Source organism: Cercospora beticola, chromosome 8, assembly GCF_033473495.1.
Source record: "Cercospora beticola chromosome 8, complete sequence".
In the NCBI taxonomy this organism is placed as follows: domain Eukaryota; kingdom Fungi; phylum Ascomycota; class Dothideomycetes; order Mycosphaerellales; family Mycosphaerellaceae; genus Cercospora; species Cercospora beticola.
In genome coordinates, this window is record NC_088942.1 from 730821 (window position 1) to 755517 (window position 24697).

At 52.3% G+C, this 24697-nt stretch overlaps 9 protein-coding genes across 9 annotated transcripts; 2 read left to right on the top strand and 7 right to left on the bottom strand.

Moving 5' to 3' along the window:
• Positions 1–192: 192 nt before the first annotated feature.
• RHO25_011614 (uncharacterized protein) lies at positions 193–798 on the bottom strand (the record flags this gene model as incomplete). Its single annotated transcript, XM_023603037.2, has 2 exons — positions 193–314; positions 453–798. 2 exons carry the CDS (start codon positions 796–798, stop codon positions 193–195), a joined length of 468 nt encoding a protein of 155 aa, XP_023454978.1.
• A 1011-nt stretch (positions 799–1809) lies between these two features.
• RHO25_011615 (uncharacterized protein) lies at positions 1810–4307 on the bottom strand (the record flags this gene model as incomplete). Its single annotated transcript, XM_023603038.2, has 4 exons — positions 1810–3561; positions 3609–3857; positions 3910–4043; positions 4103–4307. 4 exons carry the CDS (start codon positions 4305–4307, stop codon positions 1810–1812), a joined length of 2340 nt encoding a protein of 779 aa, XP_023454979.2.
• A 1412-nt stretch (positions 4308–5719) lies between these two features.
• Positions 5720–7547, bottom strand: RHO25_011616 (uncharacterized protein; the record flags this gene model as incomplete). The annotated part of the gene is made up of 4 exons (XM_023603039.1): positions 5720–5750; positions 5811–5986; positions 6045–6769; positions 6827–7547. 4 exons carry the CDS (start codon positions 7545–7547, stop codon positions 5720–5722), a joined length of 1653 nt encoding a protein of 550 aa, XP_023454976.1.
• A 1254-nt stretch (positions 7548–8801) lies between these two features.
• RHO25_011617 (uncharacterized protein) lies at positions 8802–9306 on the bottom strand (the record flags this gene model as incomplete). Its single annotated transcript, XM_023603040.2, has 3 exons — positions 8802–8876; positions 8942–9004; positions 9070–9306. The coding sequence occupies 3 exons, from the start codon at positions 9304–9306 to the stop codon at positions 8802–8804; spliced, it is 375 nt and encodes a 124-aa protein (XP_023454977.1).
• A 396-nt stretch (positions 9307–9702) lies between these two features.
• RHO25_011618 (uncharacterized protein) lies at positions 9703–10929 on the bottom strand (the record flags this gene model as incomplete). The annotated part of the gene is made up of 1 exon (XM_023603041.2): positions 9703–10929. The coding sequence occupies one exon, from the start codon at positions 10927–10929 to the stop codon at positions 9703–9705; it is 1227 nt and encodes a 408-aa protein (XP_023454528.1).
• Positions 10930–11771: 842 nt separating this feature from the next.
• RHO25_011619 (uncharacterized protein) lies at positions 11772–13232 on the top strand (the record flags this gene model as incomplete). Its single annotated transcript, XM_023603042.2, has 1 exon — positions 11772–13232. One exon carries the CDS (start codon positions 11772–11774, stop codon positions 13230–13232), a length of 1461 nt encoding a protein of 486 aa, XP_023454527.1.
• A 1091-nt stretch (positions 13233–14323) lies between these two features.
• On the top strand, positions 14324–16063 carry RHO25_011620 (uncharacterized protein; the record flags this gene model as incomplete). The annotated part of the gene is made up of 1 exon (XM_023603043.1): positions 14324–16063. One exon carries the CDS (start codon positions 14324–14326, stop codon positions 16061–16063), a length of 1740 nt encoding a protein of 579 aa, XP_023454530.1.
• Positions 16064–18587: 2524 nt separating this feature from the next.
• RHO25_011621 (uncharacterized protein) lies at positions 18588–19166 on the bottom strand (the record flags this gene model as incomplete). Its single annotated transcript, XM_023603044.1, has 2 exons — positions 18588–19028; positions 19080–19166. The coding sequence occupies 2 exons, from the start codon at positions 19164–19166 to the stop codon at positions 18588–18590; spliced, it is 528 nt and encodes a 175-aa protein (XP_023454529.1).
• Positions 19167–20250: 1084 nt separating this feature from the next.
• On the bottom strand, positions 20251–24639 carry RHO25_011622 (uncharacterized protein; the record flags this gene model as incomplete). The annotated part of the gene is made up of 1 exon (XM_023603045.2): positions 20251–24639. The coding sequence occupies one exon, from the start codon at positions 24637–24639 to the stop codon at positions 20251–20253; it is 4389 nt and encodes a 1462-aa protein (XP_023454532.1).
• Positions 24640–24697: the final 58 nt, after the last annotated feature.

Below are 24697 nucleotides of genomic sequence, written 5' to 3' on the forward strand. Positions count from 1 at the left end.
CATCCAGTCCATTTCCAAGCAATACCAATGAACCTCATTCCCAATTCCAGCGCCGCCGAAACCCTCCCCAAACAGTAGCAGTTATAAGTCTCGCCTGATAGCACCGTGCTCAATCGCTATACATTTCCAATTTTAAACAAACCCATCTCTTGTTCTCCTCCATCTCAAGTCCTGTATCAGTCCTGACTGCCTTCACCTCGGCATCATCCTCTCAGCCTCCTCATCCGTCAAAACAATCTCCTCGACAGGATCCGGACGATGTTCCAAGTCCTCGTCGACGTACTCGTTTGCGGCGTATGAGGGGAGGAAGAGTTCTGCAAGAAGCAGTCAGCCTCATTATCGCTTGACTCTTCTTTGGCATCGATGTTGCTGGTCCACAATCCCACTAAATCCCTAGCCTCCCTCTCCCTCTCCCTCTTATCTCTCTACCTATCCCTCTGATCTTCACTCACCTTGATTCCAATCCCACCCCTGACTACTCTTCACACAACTCACAAGTCTCAAACCCTCATCATGTCCCAGATTAATCACCGTATACTCGCTTTTACTCAATGAGCTTCCCAAGAGACTCGGTCGTCGAGGAGAGAGGAGCCAGCTCTCGGGTTGCGGCGAAGTCGTAGCCGGAGAACCTGAAATTGGAACTTTACTCTTCCCTTTCCATGAACTCGAATTCGTAGGCGGAGAATAGTATGCTGAAGAAGATCCGCTGCTGCTGCTCAGAGAGCCAGATGGGGAGGAGCTCGAGGGTATGACGGAGCGCGGGAGTTTGCGTTTGGGGATGGGCATGGAGGAGGACATGGCTCTCCTCTTCTTCTCTTGTGTACAATAATAACAGAATAGAAGAAGCCTCAGTAGGTATACACACAGAGAGAGAAACTAGTACGTAGGAGTATGTAAGTAGGAGAGCGGTGACCTGTTACGATAGTCCAAATGGCTGAGAAACGGACGGGCGTCCTCGGCTCCAAACGGCCGTTCGTAGCTGCGCTGCGTAGCACGATCATCCCAGTCCCAGGCAGAGAAGCTCCCAGCTCCCTGCAAGCTCCCATGACTCCTCCCTCCCACGCACGATAGCCTTCGAAGTTCGCACGCAATAGGCTTCAGCGCTAACAGCGGTGGCCCTTTCAGCGTACTGCCTGCCTGCCTGCAAGATGGACATGTGATCAAAATGACGACGACAAGTGCAATCATTGATTCGATACGAACATTGAAACTACTGGCTATTATCGCTCGACTGATTGGCTTCCGATAAACGCAAGACCGCGACCGCGCGAGCCCGATAGGAAAGGTGAGGCAATAAGGTGCAGCTGCTTGCTGCATAGGTGTTGTGGAACGCCTGCAGATTGCAAGTATAGCACACGCTACAGCCTGTCCTCAAACTTCAGCAACAGCAACGAAAATGACAATACCATTTCTCCGATGATGCCTGTAACATCTACAGCTAGTACTGTCATGCCGTGTCTTCCAAAGATCTCCACTCCTAAATACTAGTAGTACTCATACAATATGCCTGCCTTCCCCTTTGATCTCCCAGACCTCGTACTCTTTCACCATCTTCCTCGGGTATCACAAAGAATAAACATGAAAAATATCACACACGCGCAACCCATATTCGTCGTTCGCTTTCCCGCCAATGTTTCCCTTGCGCCGTATGCGCTGTGCTGTTGTACCGAGAGGACTCTTCCAGGTCGTAAGTTCGCTCCCCCAGTATTATCGTACAATAGATATATCCTCTTTCCCAAATGGTTGCTCGCTTTTGTGAAGGAAATATGAAAATTGGTCGTATTTCTCATTTCATGATAAGCGGCGTGCTCAGTTGCGCTTCCGGGCGAATCGGCGGTTCAGAAGCTGTAGCACTTTGGTGACGTTGAACTGAACATATTCGAGATCCAGGTCTTCTTGCTGCTCCTTTTGCATTTCTAGCAGGTCGTCCAGCTTCAAGTCCAGCTCGAGCAGGCCACGGTTGCGCCCTTTGTAGTGTAGGCTGATTACGAACGTTCCCGGGGTCGGACTTGTAATGTTGAAATAGATGTTGGCTCTTCGGTTTTCTGGAACGTTGCTCTTCTGGATGACGCCCTGCTTCTCCAGCTCCTGGTGTGTGAATTTGTATGGGCCGAGTACCTTGGCTGTCTGGCCACGTTTCGATGTGCCTTCGGATTGACCGCGGACATTGTGCAAGTAGCTCTTGTATGTCTCTAGTTGACTGACGAGGTATGCGTTGTGATCGCGGATAGTGCGGAAGACCTCTCCCAGTTTTTCGGTCTCGGCCTCGACCTTCTCCTTCAGCGAACCCAGGTGAATCAGCTCTTGCTCAATCTCGTCGCGAAGCAGCGCATAACTGTCATCTTTGTCGACAATGCCAAGTTCTGTTAGCTGGTTTAGGAGTTCCATTGCTCGAATTCCTTTCCGGACCATGACTGAATCGTTCTTCGTTGTTGCTGCTGCTTCGGCCACACGGTCCAATCGGAGAGGTCGTCGCAAGACAACTGAATTGTGAGGAAGCGAACGAAGAATGAGGACAAAGGTCGACTTGGCTTCCATGAAGTAGACCTCTTCTTGTGTGATGTCCAGGGCTGCAGTGAAGTCATCTAATGAGGTTTCCCATTTGCTGTAGAGTGGCAAGTTGATCGCGCGATTGTCCTTCCTGGGGAGTTGCGCGGGCGCTGGCCCGATCTCAGCAAGGAGCTGATTCAGATGGCTCGTCTCTTCCTTGGCGAGCTCGGTTTGATGCTTCTCAATCAGTGCGTGCATGGCGTACACCTCGTTCAGCGTGATTGACAACTCAAGGTCTTTCTTGGAAAGCGCGACGTAATTGTCCATCTCGAGTGTCTCGTAGAAGTCCTGAACCTCACACAGATCCATCATGAACTTATTGATGCGCTCCTTGTTGCCTTGAATAAAAGGCTGCAGCCTCTGCATATATGGCTCCTTTGCGTAGCTCGGCTTGTTCGCCAAGTTTTGCAGCATCTTCGCGACGTATGTGAGCGTTCGCTTGGGGTTCTCCGCTGGTGTCTGCTCAATGAGCATGTATGATCTTGGAGTTACAATGGCCGGGTTGATGAACCGCAGAAAGAAGAAGCCACCGATGAGAGTACAGATCGTCTGCTCTGAAGCATCTGGGTACTTTCTTCGAGTCAAGCTGCGAATTTGCTTGCATATCCACCGAATACCGTACGGCGTCTCCTCCAGCCCGTCGATGATAGTGTCCAGGAAGCTGTTGGCAATTTCGATGAGCATCTCTATCCGAGGCGTAATGATCCTCTGCACATTCTCGTTCTCCGCGGCCTGCTCTGCTGTGATACCTTTGGGGAGGTCCTTTGGCAGCTGGCCACCATCGGCTTCAATCTTGCCCAGCATGCTCTCATAGACCTTGAGAGGGTTGATCTCTAAGTCTAGATCCTTGATCTCGATCAAGGAGTTTATCCGCTCCGCGAGCACAGTCTTCAAGTAGCTCTGTCCGGGCCCTCTCCGTGTGTACGTAGTCATCATTCGGGATACCGGAGTGTTGGCTCGCAGCAAGGATGAGTAATCGGGTGTGTTATCGAATTGGAAGGTCAGAACAGACTGCGACTCGTTAGCTGTTTGTCGAAAGTTGTGCTGGCTTCACTCACCTGAAACATGGTCAGTAGGAGGTGCTCTTCGCGGCTCTCGTACTGGTTTCCGTAGATTGTGAACATGACCGTCTGCAACAGTTGGTCAATCTCGGCCATGGTGACCAGACGACACAGGTGAGCAATGTGGCGCGGCTCGCTCTGAAGCAAGAACAGCAGGTTGCCATATTTCTGCGTCTTTTCGTCATTTGGAAAGGAGCCTTCGCTGAGGTCAAGGGAGTCGTCCAGATGGCTGGCAACCTCTTCTTTCTGCTCTGCTGTTAGCAAGTGGCGCAAGTCGCTCTCCACTCTAATGCCATACCTCTTCCATTGCCATGCGGTTCTGCACGAGCAATGCGATTCGTGAATCCAGATAGCGCACATCCTTTTCCAGAACAAAGTTCTTCTTGGACTGCGAGGAGATCTTGCCCTTGAGTTCCCGTAGGGCCTTTTGAGCTGCGGGTCATGTCAGTCTGGTCGTGCCGAAACCTGCAGGGTGTCCACATGTTGCGTACCTCTTGCCAGGTCGTCTTCAATTTCCAGATCTCTTTGACCATTCATTGACAGGTACAACGCGGTGACTGAATAGCGCTTGGAGGCGCGCATGCTGCGCGAGCCCTCTTGCGAGCTCATGGTGTTCTGGCGCGTGACGGGGACGAAGGAGGAGCCTTGAGAGGAAGTCGAGCCGCGCGAAGGGGTGTTGAGCATGGAGACGGCCATGGTGGAGGTGCTGGTGGTCGAGGGGCGAGGGCCGCTGTCGTCCTGCTCGACGCGGGAGTGCCGCAATTTCGCGGTCGAGTTGAACAAAGACGACGCTGGAATGCGACCAAAGACCATGGGCGGAATCCTATTCGGCGTCGGGCGGTGGTGTCGCTCAATGGGGCGCGGGCGCGGCGGACGGACGGCGGCAGTGAGACGAGACGCAGCGTGCCTGACAGGTCGGCGGGTGGTGCATTCGCAGTGGCACGCGCGGCGCCAGCGGCAGTGGACGTCTCTCGCGCGGGTGCGCTGGTGTGGTGCGGCGGGCGTGCCTCAATGGACAGGCCGGGCGAGTGCAGACACAATGGGGGCGTTTCGGAGGCCTTGGTCGCGGGGGCCGCTTGGTTGGATCGGTGCTGCGTTTTGCGCTGAAACACGCCAGGGTACAGACGCGCGCACGACCGGTCCCGACAGACGCAGTGGCGACGGAGCGATGCTGTTGCTGCTGCTGCTGTGCGCTGCTCACGGCCGGTGTCGCTGGAGAGAGAGGGAGGAGTAAGTGAGGGAGCTGCTGGCGGCGGCGGCGTATGAGGAGCAGATGCCCTTGAAGAAGACTGGGCAGCATACGGCCCTGGGCGCGCGCGCGACGCTTCGTTCAGGTACTAGTGTCTCGTCGAATGCGCCGCTAGCGAGCAGTGCTTGTGCGGTGCTAGACTGCATGCGGCGTCGGCATGGGCGACGATGATCTCCAGCGCTTCTCCTGCCCTGCACACATCGTGACCATGACCGGCCAGCTGTACGGGCTGCTTACAGACGCCGAGGTGCTTCATGGAGAGCTTTTACCACACCTTGCCACCACCAACACCGCGCCCACGATGGCAGCGACATTGCGCGAGAGCCAGGCGACATGGCAAGCGTGCTGCACGGTCAGCCCACGGCTCCTCAGTTGAGTGTGGCCCTGCAGCGAGCGTCCGCATGATCGACTGTGGAACTCTAAAAACTAAATCTCCATGCCACAAGCTAGCAACTAACTAGTTGATGAACGTGGTCGACAGATGGACTCCACGCCCTGCACCACTATCTATCGCTGGTTATTGCGCTTGCCATCATGCTGACGAACTGACGATAGTAGAGATCGCGTAGCTCTGCGACAGTCTTTAATTATGTATGTCCTCACGACACTCCTCATCTAAGTGCTGACGTCTGCAGTACACCTTCTCTCTCGTGCGCAAGTAGCCTCGACATGGATGAAAACGCAAAAATTCACTATCGAAGCGTCATCCCGCCGAGATAAGCGACCGTTTGAAGCCCGGCAGCCGAGCGTTGGTGGGCTCGATAGTTTTGCCAATAGTTCACCACTTCATATTGCACTCTGGGGTATGAATTCGCAACTTTCTGCCAACTCCAAGGCCATGCGCGCACGCACTCGGACACTAAAACCTGGAGATGTCCCTTCCAAATGCCCTGCATGAAGCTGTTAGCTGCACCTCTTCCAAATACTCCGAGCATCTTGGCCATGCATACCAGTTCAGCAGCCAAAACATGGGAATCAGCACGCGGTTGCGCCAGGATATCGCTCTGGTCAAATACGCGCCCCTCCACATGATCCACGCCGCTCTGCCAGAGATCTTGCCCTGCGGTTTGTTCAACTGGACAATGGCACGATACGCGCCCACGTAGGCCATGATGCCTTGACTTTGCTGCTCCACCGTCAGTCTCCAGCACAACGGATCGCCCTCGTCTACCTCTTGCACTTACAAAGGAAAAGCCCCGGGTATTAATATCACCCTTGTTGAGCTTCTTCGCGAGCCACTTTGCCTTCTGCGTCGCAACCTGGGCAGTCGCGGGGTACGAGGTGCCTTCAATCACTGCGCAATCGCCCAGAGCGTACACATCGCGTAGCACTGCCGCAGGCTTGCCCTGTTCCGAGTCTGCCGCTGATAGCTGCACTCTGCAAAAGTCATCGGTGATGATGCTGCCGCTGCGTGGGTGCCGTTGCACCTTCCAATTGGCATCGCTGGATCGCGGACTGGCGTTGATATCAGACAGCATGCGCACACAGCTGGCAGGCGCAACGAAGGACGAGCTCAATGCCTTTTCCACGAACGGGTTCGCCATGAGCCCTGTGCTCCATACCACGAGCCCACATCCCACTTCGGACTCTTCGCCGTTCTTGAGCGCCAAAGTGAACCCACTGGCCTTGACATCATCGTGGTAGTCGGCTGTTCCTGCTCCAGCGGTTCGCGGGAAGCCGCGTTTGAGCTCTGTGATCGAATGGCTGGTCTTGATCGTCACTCCTTCCCGGCCTGCATTTTCTTGCGCGTACTTGCTCAGCTTCTCATCAAACATGGGAAGGATCTTATCAGCGACATCGTAGACGGTAATCTTCACGTGTTCCATCAGTTGGGGATAGAGCTTCGACATGTCTTCTCTGACAATATCCTGCAGCTCTCCTGAGAACTCAATCCCAGTCGGTCCTCCGCCTGCAAGGCAAGTTAGCACTCGCTGCATTGATTTGATTCCTAACGTTCTCGACTGACCAACAATGGCAAAGTTGAGCAGCTGCTTCTTGAGAGCCACTGGAGTGGTGGGCAACGCAGCAGTCTCGAAGCAGGAGAGCAGCTTATCTCTAATCTTCTTCGCGTCCTGCACATCTTTCAAGAAATATGCATTGTCTTTGACGCCTGGTATCCCAAAGGTCTGGCTGTACGATCCAACACCGATGACGAGCTTATCATAAGCCATCGAAAACAGCTCTCCACGACTGGCCTCTAACTTCAACTGCAAAGGCCGTTTATCCTCGATCTCACCCGCTCTTGTAGATAGAAGACCTTGGTTCGGACATCGCACAGTCTCTCGCACGAGGATCTGCTTCTTGCCTGGATCAATACCATCTGCTCGGCCTTGGATGTATTCGTACTTGCTGTTCCGGGTACGCACTGGTTCCAGTGCTGTACGGAACTCGAGTGTCCCGACACTGGTGGAGGCGAGCAAAGGTGTGAATACGAAATAGGAACGAGGTGAGACGACGACAGTCTGGAACTTCTTAGGATCGAGACTCCTGGCCAAGTTGTATCCCGCCCAGCCAGATCCGAGAATCACAACTCGTTCGCGATCGTTTCGGGATGCTTCGAGTTGTTTGATTGTTATGCTTCGACGCTGACCTGCAATGCGTTGACAAGGTGCGTGGAACTGAGGTCGCACAGATCGGAATATGGGCGACGGCGTGAAAGCCTTGATCGGCTTGTAGAGAGAACTCATATCGCAGGAGACAATTGCAATCCCAAAATCCAAGAGCGATCGGCCAACACAACGAAGTAAGCAAAAAGAAAGATCAAATAATATGTCCAGCGACTGAGGCGCCTACTTCCAGCCTTATCACTGACACTACATCTTTACCCGAACACGACGAGGCAAAGCCTCATAACAGTCATCATCATCAAACGCGAAACATGCTGCTGCTGAGACTGAGCCGCAATCCCCCCAAGAGCCCCGGAAGGCCGTTGAAAGTCGGAACAAAACCCGCTATCTTTCCACTGACCATTAACAGAAATGCGATTCCCCGAGTTACTGGTACGTGGGTACCCTGTCACATGCCTGGCGGCTTTGCATATGCTTGCATGTGACGCAACGCATGTGTGAGGCTGAACACAAATGCGACAACGAGCACGAGAGATGCGTAAAGCCTAGGTTGCCTCGATTTGGGGATGATTGTAACCTAGGAACGTGTGCAGAGGCTTGGCGTTTGGGACGAATATTATTCGGATGAAGGGGAGGATGACTCTTGTGCGTACCCATGCATGCATGTGTCGTTCTATTCTCTGGATACTGGGGAAAGTTTATTTGGGCCGTTTGCATGGTGGGAATGAAGTTCCCGGATGGATGTGGCTGAGAAATTCTGTGGCTCTCGTGAGATGCGGTGAGGCTGCAGAGATAACAACGAAACACGATTCTGGTCTGCGACGAGACGAGAACGAGGAAGACTGAGGTTGGTGCACGCTGCGAATACAGGTCGATGGGACTCAGATTGCACCTTCATCAAAATTTGGGTAGGGAAGCCACATCATGGCGTTGGATTTGAGGTTTCGGATATTTGCGGTTACGGAGTCCGAGATCCTGGTACCTCCTATGTCCACAGGAGCGTGGAGAGACATGTTTCTGGAGTATAGCGTTTGCTGGCTGACTCTTATAGTGGTCTGATGATCATCATCATGTTTGTCCTCTTCTTCAATTCGCTGCTTCACTGTCACCGTTTCCCACAATGCTGGCCTGCCGCGCTCGATCCTCCAGAACACAACTTAGCTGTCGTGCAAACATTAGACCATCTCTCAAGCTGCCTGCCATGAGACGATCGAGTACTCGGTCGGCGAAGGCGCAATTGCAGGACTCCGTAGAAGCAGAGCCGCTTCACACGAATTACCAAAACAACGCTTTTCGATATTTCACTGTGGCGATGAGGCAGGCCATTTTCATTTTTGCTACTGATCTGATCTGATCTGAATGGACTCCCCCATCTCAGCTACACCACGCATACTTATGATCACCCTCGGCGGTATATGGAATACAACCATGCCAACCGGTACATTTGTTCTTTTCAAAAGAGGTCAGTTGAGTTCCAAATCGTATTATTGATACTGCCAGATTTGACATCGTACCGGATTACAATAGTGAGTGTCCCATTCTCCACGGCCACATCCTTGAGTGTCTGGGTTGCAGAGCTGAGAAAGAATTAAAAAGTCAGCTGATTGGGGTTTGCTCAATGGGGATTGAGAAAGGTACTGACCCAGTCTACGCCTCTGTCCACGAGCAAAGCTTCGTCGGGGAAGGAAGCTAGTTTGGGTGGATTTTGTTGTGTTGCGTAGGTTGTTGCGCTGAGGAGGGACGAGGTGATAGCGAAGACTTTCAATGTGGTGAAAGACTGCATCGTGAGCTCTCCCGATTGGTTGTCTGTTGACTGATGCGGAGTGGGTTCGGGAACGGCGAGAAATTGGCGAGTTGGCAATTTGTGCAGAGAGTCCATGACCACATTCGACACTAGGTGGTTATGTATCTTACTGCTTTCAGGAGATCAATACCGGGCGATAAGTGACATGTCCTGTGCCATATCTCTGCCTAAGCAGCGGGAATTTGGTAGTTTGCCAAGCCAATGGTTGTTCTACGGAGCCCGAAGCACCGCGAACAGAGCTTCGACTGAAGATCGGATGGCGCCGATGGTATATCCCTGATGGTTTCTGCACAATCTTCTCATCGAATCGTGGTAACTCCCCTAAGTCTCTGGGTCTAGATTTCGACCCGTACGACCACTCCCGCATGACGAGACTACTGCCATCTAGTTCTGACGAGATACTCCGAGAATGCGGCGTATCTTCCCCGTGGGGACACAAAGGCACTGACTCGGTGACGGCCTGGCCAGCAATTATGTCGAAGGTGGACGCTGCTTCTTCATACCTTGTTTCACAAGGTGACTGTCTTTCTGCGACTTCGAATGCATCATAATGGTGTTTTCGCGGCTCATCTGAACTTCTTTGCCTCCGCGAGCTTTCATCTCGGCTTCATACGCGTCGATCGCAGCAGCTTGCGCTCCGCCTCCATTAGTGAAACTCCGTATTGCTGTGAAAAGCTCATAGGCATCTTGCACAGCATTATTTAAGCCCTGACCTCGTTGAAAGCTCATCGGATGAGCGCTATCACCTGCAAGCGTCACCCGTCCACTGTGATTATCCCATTCGTTTTCAGGTTTGCGGGGATCCCAGTCTCGTATTTCAGTATTCCAGACTTCAGTCTCATCGTCAGATATCCACTCATAGGCACTTTTCCAAGGCTCGCCAAATTTCTGTGCGAGTTGTTTCTGATAGGCAACGAGCTGCTGCTTCGACCAATCTGCATGACCGGGTGGCGCTTCGTATGAAATGTATTGGAAGAATTTCCAGTTCTCAGGATGGTCTTTGTCGCCTCCATCGTGTAAAGAAAACCAGCACAAGTAGCCATCGGGATGCAGTCCAACTTGATACAGAGGATGGAATGGCGGTGCTCGTAATGCGAGCGCATGTTCTCGACTGTAATTTGCGTAAATCATCGCTGTTGCATAGCCGCCGACAGGCACGAGAGCTGCTTTCTCGGAACCCAGCAACAAAGTGCGTACAGCCGAGCGGGATCCATCACAGCCCACCACGAGACTGCCAGTATCGTGAGAGCCATCGACAAATCTGGCTGTCACTCTTGTGCTGTCATCATCAAAAGTGATCGCGGAGATCTCTTTGCCATATTGCACATCGAGACCCTCCAGAAGCAAGTGCCGGAATTTGTCACGTCGGAAGCGGTAGAATTTGGAACCCTCGAGATTCTTGATATGTTTTCCAGTTTTGGCGTCTGCCAAAGGCATCCGAAAGTGCTCGTCGGTGAGCTCGATATGTGGATCAACCTGGCATTGGGCGATGTTTTGAAGCAGATGTTCCGGTACGAGCTTTGCCAAAGGCTCGATTCCCCAGTGCAGACCGAAACACCAGTTTCGTTTGCTTGCTGAAGAAGGCGCACGCTCGTATATTGCGAATGGGACAGCAGCCTTCTTCAAGCCCTGTGCCAAAGCCAATCCTGTGGTGCCGGCACCAATAATGATGACCTTCTTGCTGTCTGTATCTGCCATGATGATATAAAGAATTGAAGATCGAAGGTTGAAATTGAGGAAGAGATGTTAGAAATACCCGCCATGTTCAAGTTTCAAATACCCACATCCTCGCTTGCGGACCTACCACAAATGCCACATGCCCGGTGATCCGATGCTGTAGGTTTGGTGTCTGCATTAGCCATTTCTTTGCTCGATCCTAGCGAACCTGCAGCTCATGAGCTCTGCCGACTACTCGTCCAAACTTCTCGTCAACGCATGCTTCGTTGAATGCATATGCTGACATTTTGGCCTTCAGAATCCGAGACTCTCATGATTCACTTTTCGGCGGCAGAGGGCAGCGAGGATGTTCCATGTCTGGGGCGTCGCGTCGTGAGTTGCTCGCGCGTTGTGTTCGCGACGCGACGGCCATCTCCCGAATCTAGTTCCTGAAGTGCTCGGTGTCTCGGAGTCCATAGCAAATTGACCGAAGAACTATTTCAGCGTGTCTGAATACGTCTGGAGAGATTCTGCAGAGATGAGTGGGCGACTGACGCAATGCACGAAGAGTTGACGATGGCCAGAACGAAGGGTGAAAGTGGGTTTCCGTCTGTGGCCGATGTTCGGGCCGTTGCTGCAGCAGACGTCAGTCATCACTTTTGCAAGCACTGCACAAGAAATTGATGAGAGCGGCGAATTGCTGCCTCACCGTCCGTTTCTACTAGCATACCTCTCTAATGTCTATGGCAGTTTGATCAGCGGTTACATTCATCTCAGCGCACCTCAGCATCCTTATTCCTACGCAGGTGCGAGTGCAAGAGTCTCCCGCGATATCGGTCTGTAACACGATCCCGGATCCAAGCGTTCAAGTTCTCAACAAGCATATGGCGGGCGCAACCGCAACTTTGTTCGCCAGTGTTGCGAAAGATCTCGTAACTGACAAGAATCCTGCCACTGAAGGCAATGATATTGACCCCGAACGCTGTGCTGCTCTGCACAACACTCTGACCCTCTATGGCTGGTTTCAATCTGGCAAGAAGATCTCAACGCTCACCAAGCGGACATGGTGGAGCACGCATGGCAACGAGAGACTGAAGCAGATCCTACGCCCCAAGCTAGTGCGATATCTCTCGAAGATCTTCGAGGTGCCAAATTACAACTTCTTCTACCATGTGTCTGGTCTTGCGAGTCCACAGCACATGCTGGGCTTGGCAGATGTGCTCGAAGATCCAGACCACGACCATGATGATCCCAAGGAGAGCAAGTACAGATTTGTGATAATATACAAAAGCTCAGAAGCTCTAGTGACACAACCTGCGGGCATTGTCTTTGATCAACAGACTGGCAAGGCAATACTGATGCCAACATACCACCATGTCTTTGATCTGAGGAATCCAGAACTTCCTTGGCAACGCATGGAGACGATACTGAGTGCTTATATCGAGATGATCGAGGCTGAGAAGGCTGTTGCAATACACGACGAAGCAACAATAGAGGAGCCCAAAACAGACATCAAAGGCGGCGATCTCGTCAAAAACAAAACCTTCGTACGATATCAAACAAGACCGTGGATCCTCCAACCCTACACATTAGAAGATCTACACGCCTGCCTAGACACTTGGAACGCCCTCGTCACAGCCATCGAGCGCAAAGCCGGCATCTCCAGAACCCGCCCAGACCCCACCTCCAAAGACTACGACCCCGAAGACGAAGCCCCCCTCTGCTCCCGCACCGCCCTCAAAATCGCCGGAATTCCCCGCGGCTTTGCCTACGAAATCCTCTCGCACGCTCGTTCATCCGAAATCTGGTTCATCGCCCCAGGGATCCGTCTTCCCAAAGTCGAAGAATTCCTCCAACAACCCTTCAAACACATCCCCTCCAAATTCCCCACCGAAACTAAAGGCATGAAAGTTCCATTTCTCTTCCTCCGATGTCCTGGCACCGTGAGCGCCAAAGAAGCGAAATTCCGATACCCCTTCTCAACCGTCGAATCCGTACCTTGCGGATTATACCTTGATGCATTTCCCAATGCTCAGAATCCGTTCGAAGATGCGTGTCGACTGGTTTTGCCGATCAAGTTGGGAGATCGGAGGCATTATGCGAGGACATCAGATGGGAGGCCGATCTTGAAAAGTCATAGTGATTTGTATCAGACGGGGATTAATCCTTTTGTCATGAGGCATGGGCCGAAGTTATCTGCGGTACTGGAGAATTGGAGGAGGCATGTGGAGAGTGGGCATTGGAATGTTAATGAGAAGGGCGTGGAGGGTGGGGTGGGAGTTTGGAGGCAGGCGGATACGAGAGAGCATTGGTGGAGGTATCAGAGTGAGCATTTGGTTGTGTAGGAGGGAAGCATCCACTTTTCGTTTTCTGGTTGGGCTGCATGGCGGTGACATTGATTTGGAGACGTTCGCGGGGATGAATATCGGCATTACAGATATCCTCAGGCCATACTTCCTAGCATGGGCTGCTGCGATGTAAGAGGTGCTCAGACATCTACGGGATGCATTGGCGCCATTTCTATCGTGAACAAACATTCCCTTGGCCAACCCGAATCCAGTTCTTCTAGCTCAGGTGTGCACTGCACATGGACTAGCTTCTGTGATTGGCTCTAGAATGTGAGGAGAAACTTCTCCTTGTCCGACCAAGAGTTCTCGTGATGGAGATATGCGTGGTCTTAGCCTCGAAGCCAGATATTCCGCTGATTGTACAGTAGCCGTTCCAAGCTGTACGAAACGTTGTGGAAGTCCGAGATCGCTTCGTGTGGTGGAATCAACCCAGATGTGATGACTGCGACGATGGCGCAGAGGAGTTATACAATTCCACAGATTTGCTCTGATTGTTTTTGTTGCGATCCTCCAAAGGCGAGGCAAGTTGCAGAGTCGGAACCCACCTCAAGCTTGGCATTGCACCGCACCTCCTCCTCTCCCCAAAGCTTCCTACTCAGCTATCTTCGACATCCCTCGCAGCACACAACACATTTTGCCCGGCATGTCATCAACCGTTGCGACTGTGAGTCGAGACAGCGCTCCGCATTTTCATGCAGCTGAACTATTGATCCCGAACATTGCCGGCTCGATGCGACACTCGTCATGCTCTCCTCATCCTCACGTCGCTACGCTGCTTCGGATTGAAACTAGCCCACAGCTGTCACCATGACCTCTCTACACGCTCACTGGATGCGATGATAATGCGAAGAGATGCAGAAATGATGCAGGAATTGCCAGAAACAGCATTTGCTACACGCGATGATGGTCAGCATCACCGATGGTGTTGCTATTGGCGGTTGCGATTGGCGCTTGATGCTGTCACTATCTGTAGTGAAAGGTCGTGCTTAAATTGATGCGTTCCCACAGGACTGCTGCTTTGACTTTACTGATTTGAGCAGGCCCCAGAATTTCCATTCCTCGGCAAGAACCAACAAATACCTTGCGACATGGACACTATCACCTCGACAGCCAGGTCTCTCAAGCCGGAGATGCGAGCTCCTCGCATGTCGCATCTTCAGAGCTCGAACGAAGGACCTGCAGACATCATAGCAAAGGTCTCCGGCTACTCTTCTGGAGGCATCCGCGCAGATGACAGTCCATACTTCACCAACGATGATGGCATTCCACTTCCGGACCCAGCACATTCCAAGACGATCGGCGGCATACCAGTGGCCAGCGATGTTCATCTCTTCCAGAAACAACAGCGCTTCAACAGGTCGAAACTTCTTGAACGCATGGTACACCCATGCGGATCTGGAGCGTTCGGCTTTTTTGAAGTGACTTCCGATGTGTCCGACTTGACGAAAGCAGACTTTCTGCAGCGTGTGGGCGAGAAGACTCCAATTTTTATTCGGTTTTCGACTGTCACTCTGGGTCGAGAGTTTCCGGACGAGGGACGCAACCCACGCGGCTTCGCTATCAAGCACTATACGAAAGAAGGGAACTACGATCTCGTGGGCTTGAATTTCCCAGTATTCTTTTGCCGTGACCCCATTCAAGGTCCCGATGTCATCCGCAGTCAAGCCCGGCGACCAGACAACTTTCTTCTCGATCGCGACGCCACTTTCGACCTGCTCGCCCTCACTCCGGAAGCCAACCATGCTGGCATGATGTTCTTCTCCGACCATGGTACGCCTGATGGATGGACGAACCTGCATGGTTATGGTTGTCACACATTCAAGTGGGTGAACAAACAGGGAGAGTTTGTCTACATCAAGTATCACTTCATCGCAAAGCATGGGCGCAAGGACTTCACGTACCCAGAGTCGATACGCATATCTGGAGAAAATCCCGACTACAGCAAGGAGCAGCTGTGGGAGTTGCTCGAGCGCGGCGAGCAAGTGGAATGGACGTGCAAAGTTCAAGTCATGAAGCCAGAGGAGGCAGACGCCGAGAAATTGGGCTTTGACCCATTCGATGTAACAAAGATCTGGCCCCGGGACCAGTTCCCGTTGCAAGAATATGGTCGCTACGTGCTCAACAAGAACCCAGAAAACTTCCATCGCGATGTTGAGCAGGCGGCATTCTCTCCTGGAGCCATGGTACCAGGCGTGGAGGACTCGCCGGATCCATTGTTGCAATTCCGCATGTTCTTCTACCGAGACGCCCAGTACCACCGCATCGGACCAAACTACCACCAGGTCCCCACCAACTGCCCCTTCATGTCCGGCTCCTACGCCAGCTTGAACTTTGACGGACAATTGCGTGTTGATGGCAACCATTCTGGCAACAAACAATACGCGCCCAACTCACTCGGCGGTGATCGCTTCAGACCGGACGTTGCTGAAGCTCCCTACAAGGTCTCGGACAACGTCGTCTCTCGCAAGAGCCACTACTACCACGAAGGCAAGATGAGCGACTACGATCAGCCTCGCGAGCTGTACCGCCGCGTCATGTCCGACCAAGATCGCGAGAACCTGCACTACAACACTGCGGTAGACTTGTCCAAAGTCAACTACTCGATCATTCAGAAGAAGTACCTCGCTCAGCTGTACAACATCGCTCCAGAGTACGCGCAGGCCGTGTATGAGAAATTGAAGTTCAAGCATGAGGGGCAGGAATTCCAGTTTTCGGAGGTGGAGAAATTGGCGCCAGAGGCACCAACGTGGTTCAGAGAGCCCAAGTTCCAGCCAACCGATGGAACGAGATTGACGGGCTTCGCACCTAGTGCGCCTTTCTACAACTAGTCGAGAGATATGAGGAGGTATGGCGGACTTGCGACGTTGTAATATGGTGGTAGATAGCCAATGCGATGGAAGAGTCTAGCTGAATCAATTTGCTTTCTAGACACTTCATTCTCTCTCTTTCAACATTCCGTGCATTATTGACAGACCCAACCTTGTCAGACTCGCACAGACATGATTCCATCGGACATGAAGTCTTCATTGTTTGAGCAAGCAGTACTCAGCCAGCGTATTTGTAGCGTCATGCAAAAGTGATTTCGCTCAAAAGGGGTTGTGGTCCAATGGTAAGATACTCGTCAGTGGCTCCCTACGAGGATGTCCACATATTCGAACCGTCAGGTTCGATACACTCCGCTTAGGCGGTGCAGCGTTGCGGCTAGATATGGCATCTGGCTGCGGCGGCGACGATGGGATGTCAGTTCGATTCTGGCCTTCTCCGGTATATATATTCTTTTTGCACCAAGTCCTCCACTTTTGCTGCATCTCTGGACTTCCGTGTCCTGCGTGGTTGTTCCTTCTTGTATCACACACTTCATCGCTCAGCTATTATAGGGGTTGTGGTCCGATGGTAAGATACTCGTTGAGCAGGCCCGTGCGCAAAGAGCGCCAAATTGCTGCTCAGTGATGGGATGTCAGTTCGATTCTGGCCTACTCCGTTTTTTTTTTGCCCAAGTGCTCCATTTTGCTCCATCCTTGGTCTTTTGCGTGCCGCATGGCTGGTCCTATATGTATCACACCATCCGTCGCTCGGCTACTATAGGGGTTGTGGTCCAATGGTAAGATCCTCGTCGAGACTTCCCGATGGGCCGTCGGCTTCCAGTCCTGCATCGCATGCAAGACTGGAAGTGGAATGACTTCTGAGGTGTCAGTCAATTGGCTGTTCGCTTCATTAGTTGATGAGGGATGCTAGTTCGAGTCTGGCCTTCTCCGTTGTACTTTTTGCGAGTCTGGTTATGCATATGTTCAGGATCAGGAGCAGACTCGTTGCGACAGAATCTTTGTGTTTGCTTCTCAACTTTCAGATCGCATCCAGATGGTGTCTTCTAGGAGCCCGTCGTTTGCTGCAGGCGCCCCGTGACCAGCATATGTATAGTGCCGTGAAACGCAACACTCAATCAAAGGGGTTGTGGTCTAATGGTAAGATACCCGTCGAGCGCCCTCGCCGTGCTGGGAAACCCCGGGGTCCGAAAACGACAAACAGGCGCGGAGCCACCCGGACCCCGGGGGCTCCCAGCACGGCGAGGGCGCTCGACGGTCGGGATTCCAGTTCGATTCTGGACTTCTCCAACATCTTTTTGCACTTTCAAGAGTGCACATCTCAGAGATTCCACGATGATCTACCAAGAAGTGCTTCGTTTGTATTGAGTCTTTCCGGAATCACCTCCTTGTTTCTTGAAGTTGCGCTTAGTCAGCCCATGTATAGTACTTTGACATGATACTCTACAACAATCTAGGGGTTGTGGTCTAACGATAAGATCCTCATCGGAGACATCCAATTGGATGTCTGATATCGGCTACAAGGCCGATATTTACTGCCTTAAGGGCAGTTGGAAGCCATACCGGCTTCGTCACATTAGCGACCAACCGATGAGGGACGCCAGTCCGATTCTGGCCTGCTCCAATCTTTTTTTTTCTTGCACGAATGCCAAGTGCGTTGGATGTTTGTGTGCTGTGCGTCTCCGCTGTTTGCTGTGACGCAGCTGACTCCTTCATGATAGTGCTTTCCAGAAACGACTCTTTGTTTGCTGCAGCTTCCTCCAGCCAGCACATTTGAGTACCGTAAAAAGCAAGTCTACTATCGCTCAGGGGCTGTGGTCCAATGGTAAGATACTCGTCGCCCCCGCCATCCCCGAAAGGGGGTGCAGTCCTCGTCCGCGAGGCTGGCAAGCACGACCGCTACCGCACCTTGTCGCGGCAGCACACTCAGTCGCTACGGCGGCAAGGCGAGGGATGCCAGTTCGATTCTGGCCAGCTCCAAAACCTTTTGCTCCAAGTGCGAGTTTGCTGCAAGCCTTGGCTGCTCACAAGATTTGCGTGCCGCAATGTGATCATTTTTGTGCTTCCTGAATTCCTCATATCACAATTGTCTAAGGGGTTGTGGTCCAATGGTAAGATCCTCACGTTCACTACTTGATATAGTGTCCATGTTTACAGGTGCCAACTTTCTCCTCGAGAAAGGATCTTGGGTAATTGATTGCCAGCTAGGAGCCCGTTGATGGGGTGTGAGGGATGCCAGTTCGAGTCTGGCCTGCTCCAATTCGACATCCTTTTGCATTTTGCCACGTCATTGGCGTGGGCAGGCAAGACACGGTACAGCTGCTAAGCACCTTCTCACTTCAGCTTCGTTTCCGATGACCTAATTCTGCACAGCAGATTCATGGCTTCGGCTAGCACATCTGCAGAGCTGCATCAACACATTCTTCCGAAAGTCGTGATCGAAGAAAATGCTCGAATAGTTTTATTATGTATTTACTATTGTTACATCTCTTCTCGGAGCTGCTTCACTGTCTTGGGCTTCCGACCACATCTAGAGTGCGAGCATAGCCAGAGCAGCAGCACCAAGCATTGGAGCAGCAGTCATCATTGCGGCACCATTACCAGAGCTGGTGGTCGAAGATTCGGTAGCCTGCGCACCACCGGCGCCGCTGGAGCTGCTCTCCGATCCCATACTTGTTGTCTCCGTATCCTCAGTGGCCATCGAAGTCTCTTCAGCGGACGACGATACCATAACAGTCGTTCCCATCGACTCCGACTCCACTGCACCACCAGACTCTTGCGCCGCAAGCGAGCTCACGATGGACGTGTAGCCTGCCATGGTGAAGGGAATAGTGGTTGATCCGATCGCACAGCCGTATATGCCACCTGGGGTGAAGTCCGCGATAGACTGGCCGGGGCAGCAGTAGGTGTTCGGATCGCCGCCATTGCCTGTGTTGGCGCTCCAGCCGTCAGGACAAGTGACGGCAGTGTTCTGAATCATCTGTTAGAGGCTGTGAAGCAACACGGAGGAGTTTCAGCGTACTGGGTCGTAGACGAAATCGTTGTCGTCTTGTGGTAGAGCTACAGCGAGAGCTGAGAGGCTCAAGACGATGGTGGCTCGAAGAGACATGGTTGAAGGGTTTGTTGCTTGCTTGGTCGATTAATCGATGACAGAGCTTGAAGGTGGTAGCGTTGTTCTTGCTGGTGACTTGTTGGAATCGTAAGTAGTTGTAAGGCCGAGTTGGAAGAAGATTGACAATTGTCCTGCCATTATATACTCCATCTGATCAATTCGATGCTCGCCTCCCCGTTCCTGGCTCTGGTTGTGGCTTTTGCGCCTCCAACATCAATACCAACAGAGCTAGTCGCGATCAACATGCGTTGGAATCCAGAAATACACACCTCGGCTCGGAACTGCCCAATCCAGTATACCGCTCCTTAGGCCACGACGGACGATCAAAGATCAGTAAGACCCGAACGGGTTAGAGAAATTTGAGTCGATCGACAGAGTCTAAACTTTCCTCGTAAGGCCTCCCACGAGGCGCAGAGTCTTGGCATTTAGGGCTTCCATCACTGGTGCAGACAATACTGTGGCGAGGTAAATGGCCGATTGACATCAGTCAGCGATGAGGCAGATCGTTCCTGGTTCGTATGGAGCCCTAGTCTTGTGCAGTTCCTTCCGTCGTCGCTATTTTATGCCTCTGCCGCTTAGGCGTCCATTGATTTATGCTTGACTGTGCGAGTCTGGAGCATCGCCCATTGCTTCTGGCCATGGCTGCTTCTGTCCCAATCGCGTCAACAGGAAGTACGAATGCACTCATACCTTAGACAGCTCGCTGCTGCGTTAATTGCGCCTCTTATCCAGGCTTAGTAGCAGAGAATGCCTTGTGTCTTGCAATCATTAGCCATATTCTCAGACAACTCGTTAGCACATCATTGGCGGTGGCCGCATTCGTGAGCCACGAGGCCCTTTGCTTTTTGAAGAGAGACGTGCTTTCCGGTGACTGAATTAGAGTCCATGCGTGGTGCGAGGCCAATCGCCTTCTACTTGAGTCATGTTCATCATGATTCCAGGCCCTTATCATCGAGCCTAACCTCGGCGATCTGACACATCGACCAAGCTGAACGCTCCTTATGATCCTTTCCATCGTAATCTGCAAGGCCCATCTGGCCCGACATCCTCCTGAGCCACAAAATACCATCCCATCTACTATTCAAGCCGTCTTTTGCCTCTCAAAGATCTTCTCCAAAATCTCCATCCATCTCCTCGGCCGATCTCCCAACTCTCTTCCCGGACTCTTGAAGACTTTCCCAATCACTTCTCTCACCTTTCCTCTCAAGATCTTCAACACAATCAATGTCCTCCAATTTTTCACCTTGAACCGTAGCCGGTTTCCATCGACAATGATGACACCTGCGAAAATTTCGAATCTCGCATCTCCAGCCATTAAGACAAGAGGAATCTCTGCAGCAGGCGTCGTTTCTTGCGCGTTTGTGAAGCGCGAAGACGATTGCATGATACTGTAGAAGGACAAATAGGTGATCTGAGGGGGCAACGAGCTCTTGTTGACAGATGTGGGGTGCAGACCAAGGGATTGGTTGTTCGCGATGTTGCGCCAGCCCTTTCCATCTTGCTTGATGATCTTGGGGTAGAAACTCCAAGCCACCACAGAGGATACCATGGTGTCGTTATCATCCGAATGAGTGTATTGTGCAGGCAGTGAGATGAAGTTACGCTTCCGACTGTGGTAGCGCAAGCGAGCAAGTGCCTGTTTGTCTTCCGGAGCAAGGTGAACGACGCCAGAGTCCGCGAGGGAGCTGAGGAGCTGAGCCTTCAGATCTTCAATATTCCCCAGGTTTTGTGGGCTGAGGAAGTTCTTGTTGCAGAACTGATATTCGGGCATGCCAGCTGTGGTGCATACCTTACGCCAAGTACAGTAGGCGTTGTAGACTGTGAGAAGATCCGAGTCGCCTCGTTTGAAGCCGAGGCGGACGGTATCAGCTTGTCGTTTGGCATGCATTGGCGACAAGAAAGGCGATTTTGATGACAATGTGGCAGCTGCTGTCAAAGCAAAATCAAGACACCCGAATGTGCTGCCGAGCAAGATCAGCTTGCCAAGTTGTGCATCCAGAGGGAGTTTAGCAAGCTGAGTGCCTAGAGAGGTAAGTTCTTCATTCGCAGTCAATGCGCCGACCTCAATGAGAGCATCGATGGCTCGCCGAACATTCTTTCCTGCAGGTGGGTCAAGAGCTTGTGCAAGTGCTTCTTCGACTTTACCAAGCTTGCAGATTTTGACACGCATTACCAGATCTTGGAGCGACAGACGCAACATCTCCGGAGTCTGCTGTTCGACCATCATCTTCTCAAAGCGATGCTTGGTGAAAAGGTGGAAGCAGAGACCTTCTTGCACTCGCCCAGCACGACCACGGCGCTGTTTTGCATTGGCTCTTGCGACAAAGCTCTGTATGAGACGCGACATTTGTCGGCGTTCATCGAAACGCATCTCTTTGTGTTTGCCGGTATCGATCACGCACGTCACATCGGGGATGGTGATACCAGTCTCAGCGATGTTGGTTGCGAGAACAATTTTTCGTATACCCTCTGGTGGTACCTCGAACGCAGCCTGCTGGTCCTCGCTGGAGAACGTCGAATGCAGAGGGAATATTTGCCAGCCCTTCATGAATTTGGGATGTCCCCCAAGCATGTCGTTGAGCTGGCGAATTTCGGCAATTCCAGGTAGAAATATCAGGATAGCTTTACTGAAGCTCCTGTATTGTTCCAGATGCGCAATCTTGTCGACCAGCTTGACAATTAGGCTGTAATCTATACGATACTCGTCGTAGGAAGCAAGTGTCTGCCGGGTCTTCTTGCTGTAGCCTTCCAACTGCTGTGGATCGTCACTTCTGTCCTCGTCGGTTTTGTCGGCTGATTCTTCGTCTACCGCGTTCTCTGTTGCATCTTCGTTGGTATGTCCTGTAAGCTCAATGGCATCCTCAAGGAACTGTGCCTCAACTGGGAACGTTCTTCCAGGCACTTGTATGATGGGAGCCCCACTCAAGTACGATGAGAACTTCTGCGCATCGACCGTGGCACTCATAAGCACCACTTTGAGATCTGGTCGCTGCCTCATAAGCTGTTTGAGCACAATGAGCAAGAAATCAGTATCGATGCTGCGCTCATGAACTTCATCGACAACCAAATGGGTGACATCATTGATGCCGTCCGCATTCTCGAGCATGCGAAGTACTATGCCAACAGTTGCATAGACAAGTCTGGTCTGGGCGTTTGTTTGTGATTCCAATCGGATGGCATAGCCGACCAATGATCGAGGCGTCCCGACGTCACCTTTCTTGTCGCCCATTTCCTCAGAGACACGTTGCGCCAGCGAGATGGCTGATATTCGGCGTGGCTCCGTACAGTAAATCTTGCACGGTCTCCCGTGCGACAACTCATTCTCAAGGATGAAAGCGGGTAGCTGAGTTGACTTTCCACAGCCAGTCTCACCACATAAAATGGTGACTTGATGTTTGTTGATGGTGTCTAGGGCTGCTTGCCGATAATGGAACATGGGCAAGTTCATGCGAGAGGCCAACATCTGCTGATACTTCGCCGTTCCTGTCCTCTGCAGCCACATATTCTGCAGTTCCTCAGAGTACTCGGGGGTCGCGAATTGACGTCCATCACTTCGTGAAAGTGGAGTGTTGGCGCCGCTGTTTCCGTCCAGTCGTCGCCGGCTGCTGGCATTGAACACGACTTCATCATCGCTGTCTTCGTCCATATTGCGGTATTGTTCGATCACTTGTCGGACCTCTCGAACTACCGAGCCATCTTCAGCAAGAATGTGCTCCTGTTTAGCTTTCGAGAATTCGTCCCACAGATTGCGATAAGCTGGAGGAAGTCGAAGATGAGCCTTCTCTTCCTTGGGGGAGCCGGAAAATATGACGAACAGGGCCGCAGTCGCGACATATGCTTCGCTCTGAGTAACGTCAGGCGTGGCTACGGCGGTCATGGTGAAGACCGTGCTTCCTGCTTTCGTGCTTGCCGAGATAGACGTTAAGTATTTCGGATCCACGTCCTCTGCGTCTTGCTGCTTCGACCATTGTATCGTGACCGCATGTCGGCTCATGTACGTCGTGGGCGAGACCAATTTGTAGCTGAGTTTGCATCGCCCGTCTCGTGCTTTGCAGGCCTCTTCCAGCACTCGCTTCGGATTTATTCCAGTGATTTTCCCAAAGTCCCGTACAGTGACATTGACAGCTTGATCGCCAGACGCGGGTGTGCCATTTGTCTCACTGACTCCAGGCAAAGCATCAAACATGCCACTGAGAATATCTCCGTCTTCAGCTTCGGTCTCGCGCAGAATCTCCTGCCCAAGCCTCTCGGCATCCTCGTTGACGCGCCCCGTCTCGGAAACGGGTGTCGCCGACCTTTGCGGTGTTGCTGTCTCGTCATCTCGCAACTGAAGTCTCTTGCGTTCGGCTGTCTCACGAGCAAGCTCAATTTTCTGTCCCGCCCAATGAGCGTCTGCCTCCCGCTTGTCAAAAAGGACGTCTGCCTCAATTCGCTGCAATTTCTCCTCGAGTTTCCGCTCGGATGTACCTTTGCTATGCTGGACGGAAGTGGCCGAGGGCTTGCCCTTGCGAGATTTTGGGTTGTCGGACTGAGGGTTGAGAGTGTACAGTTTTGCTTTCGTTCTGAGGTAGACTGACAATAGCTCATCCGGCTCGAGATCACTATCCATATCGCTGACTTCGACCTCGGGAACATTCGCATCGACTTCTTTCGATATATTATTTGCAAGCATCGATTGTTCCTTGTTGGGGGAGGATTTGCCGTTGGTCTCGGCCTGGTCAGGCTCATTCTCAGCTTCTTCCGCGGCCAGAGCGGTCACTCTTGGCTTCTGGTATGTATAGTCGTAGTCTGGTAGTTCTCCTGGAAGGCAGTGAAGTGCAAGCCATTCTAGGCATTCTTCGAGACCCCACAACGTACCTGATGAGGGCTCTGCAGGTGGATTTGCTATGATCCACTGGAGAACCTCGTCGACTCGAGCAGGAGGAAGATCGAGATCAAATAGGGACTGACGTAACGACCATACCTTTGCTACCAACTCGTCATCAGGCGGTAGACTCGACCGCTTGTGCGACGATGTGTCATGCTTCATGTCAGATACCATGAGGTCCAGAATCTGTTGCATGACTTCCTCGGGCAACCATGCCTTGACTCCCAAGTAGTCTGATTGACCCCGCAGTACACGCTTGTCGGTCTGTAGACGTGCCACCTGCCGGGCAGTCTCCTTCTTGACCTTTGAAGCATGCTTTTCCACGAATTGTTGCAATTCTGATGCTTCGAGCTGTGCCTCGAGTTCTTCGGGACTCAGTTCGTGCAGCTCTCGCGTAGCATCCGGCAGAGGTGCTGGATTCGCGTGCTCTACCGTTGCCCCTGCAGCGGCTTTCTGTGCAGAAGGTGTGGCAACTCCAGACGGGACCGCGCTGCTCGCCTCAGATGCCTCATCTGACTTTGGCTTGGAAGCAACAGAGGTTGTGGCAAAGCCTCTGGCAGGGTTGGCCGCGGGCTTCTTTTTCTTCTTGTTCCCCGCCGCCATCGTGTCATTGGATGTCGAAAGCGTTCAGAAGATGGGAGACAATGCGAGCAAGGAGAAA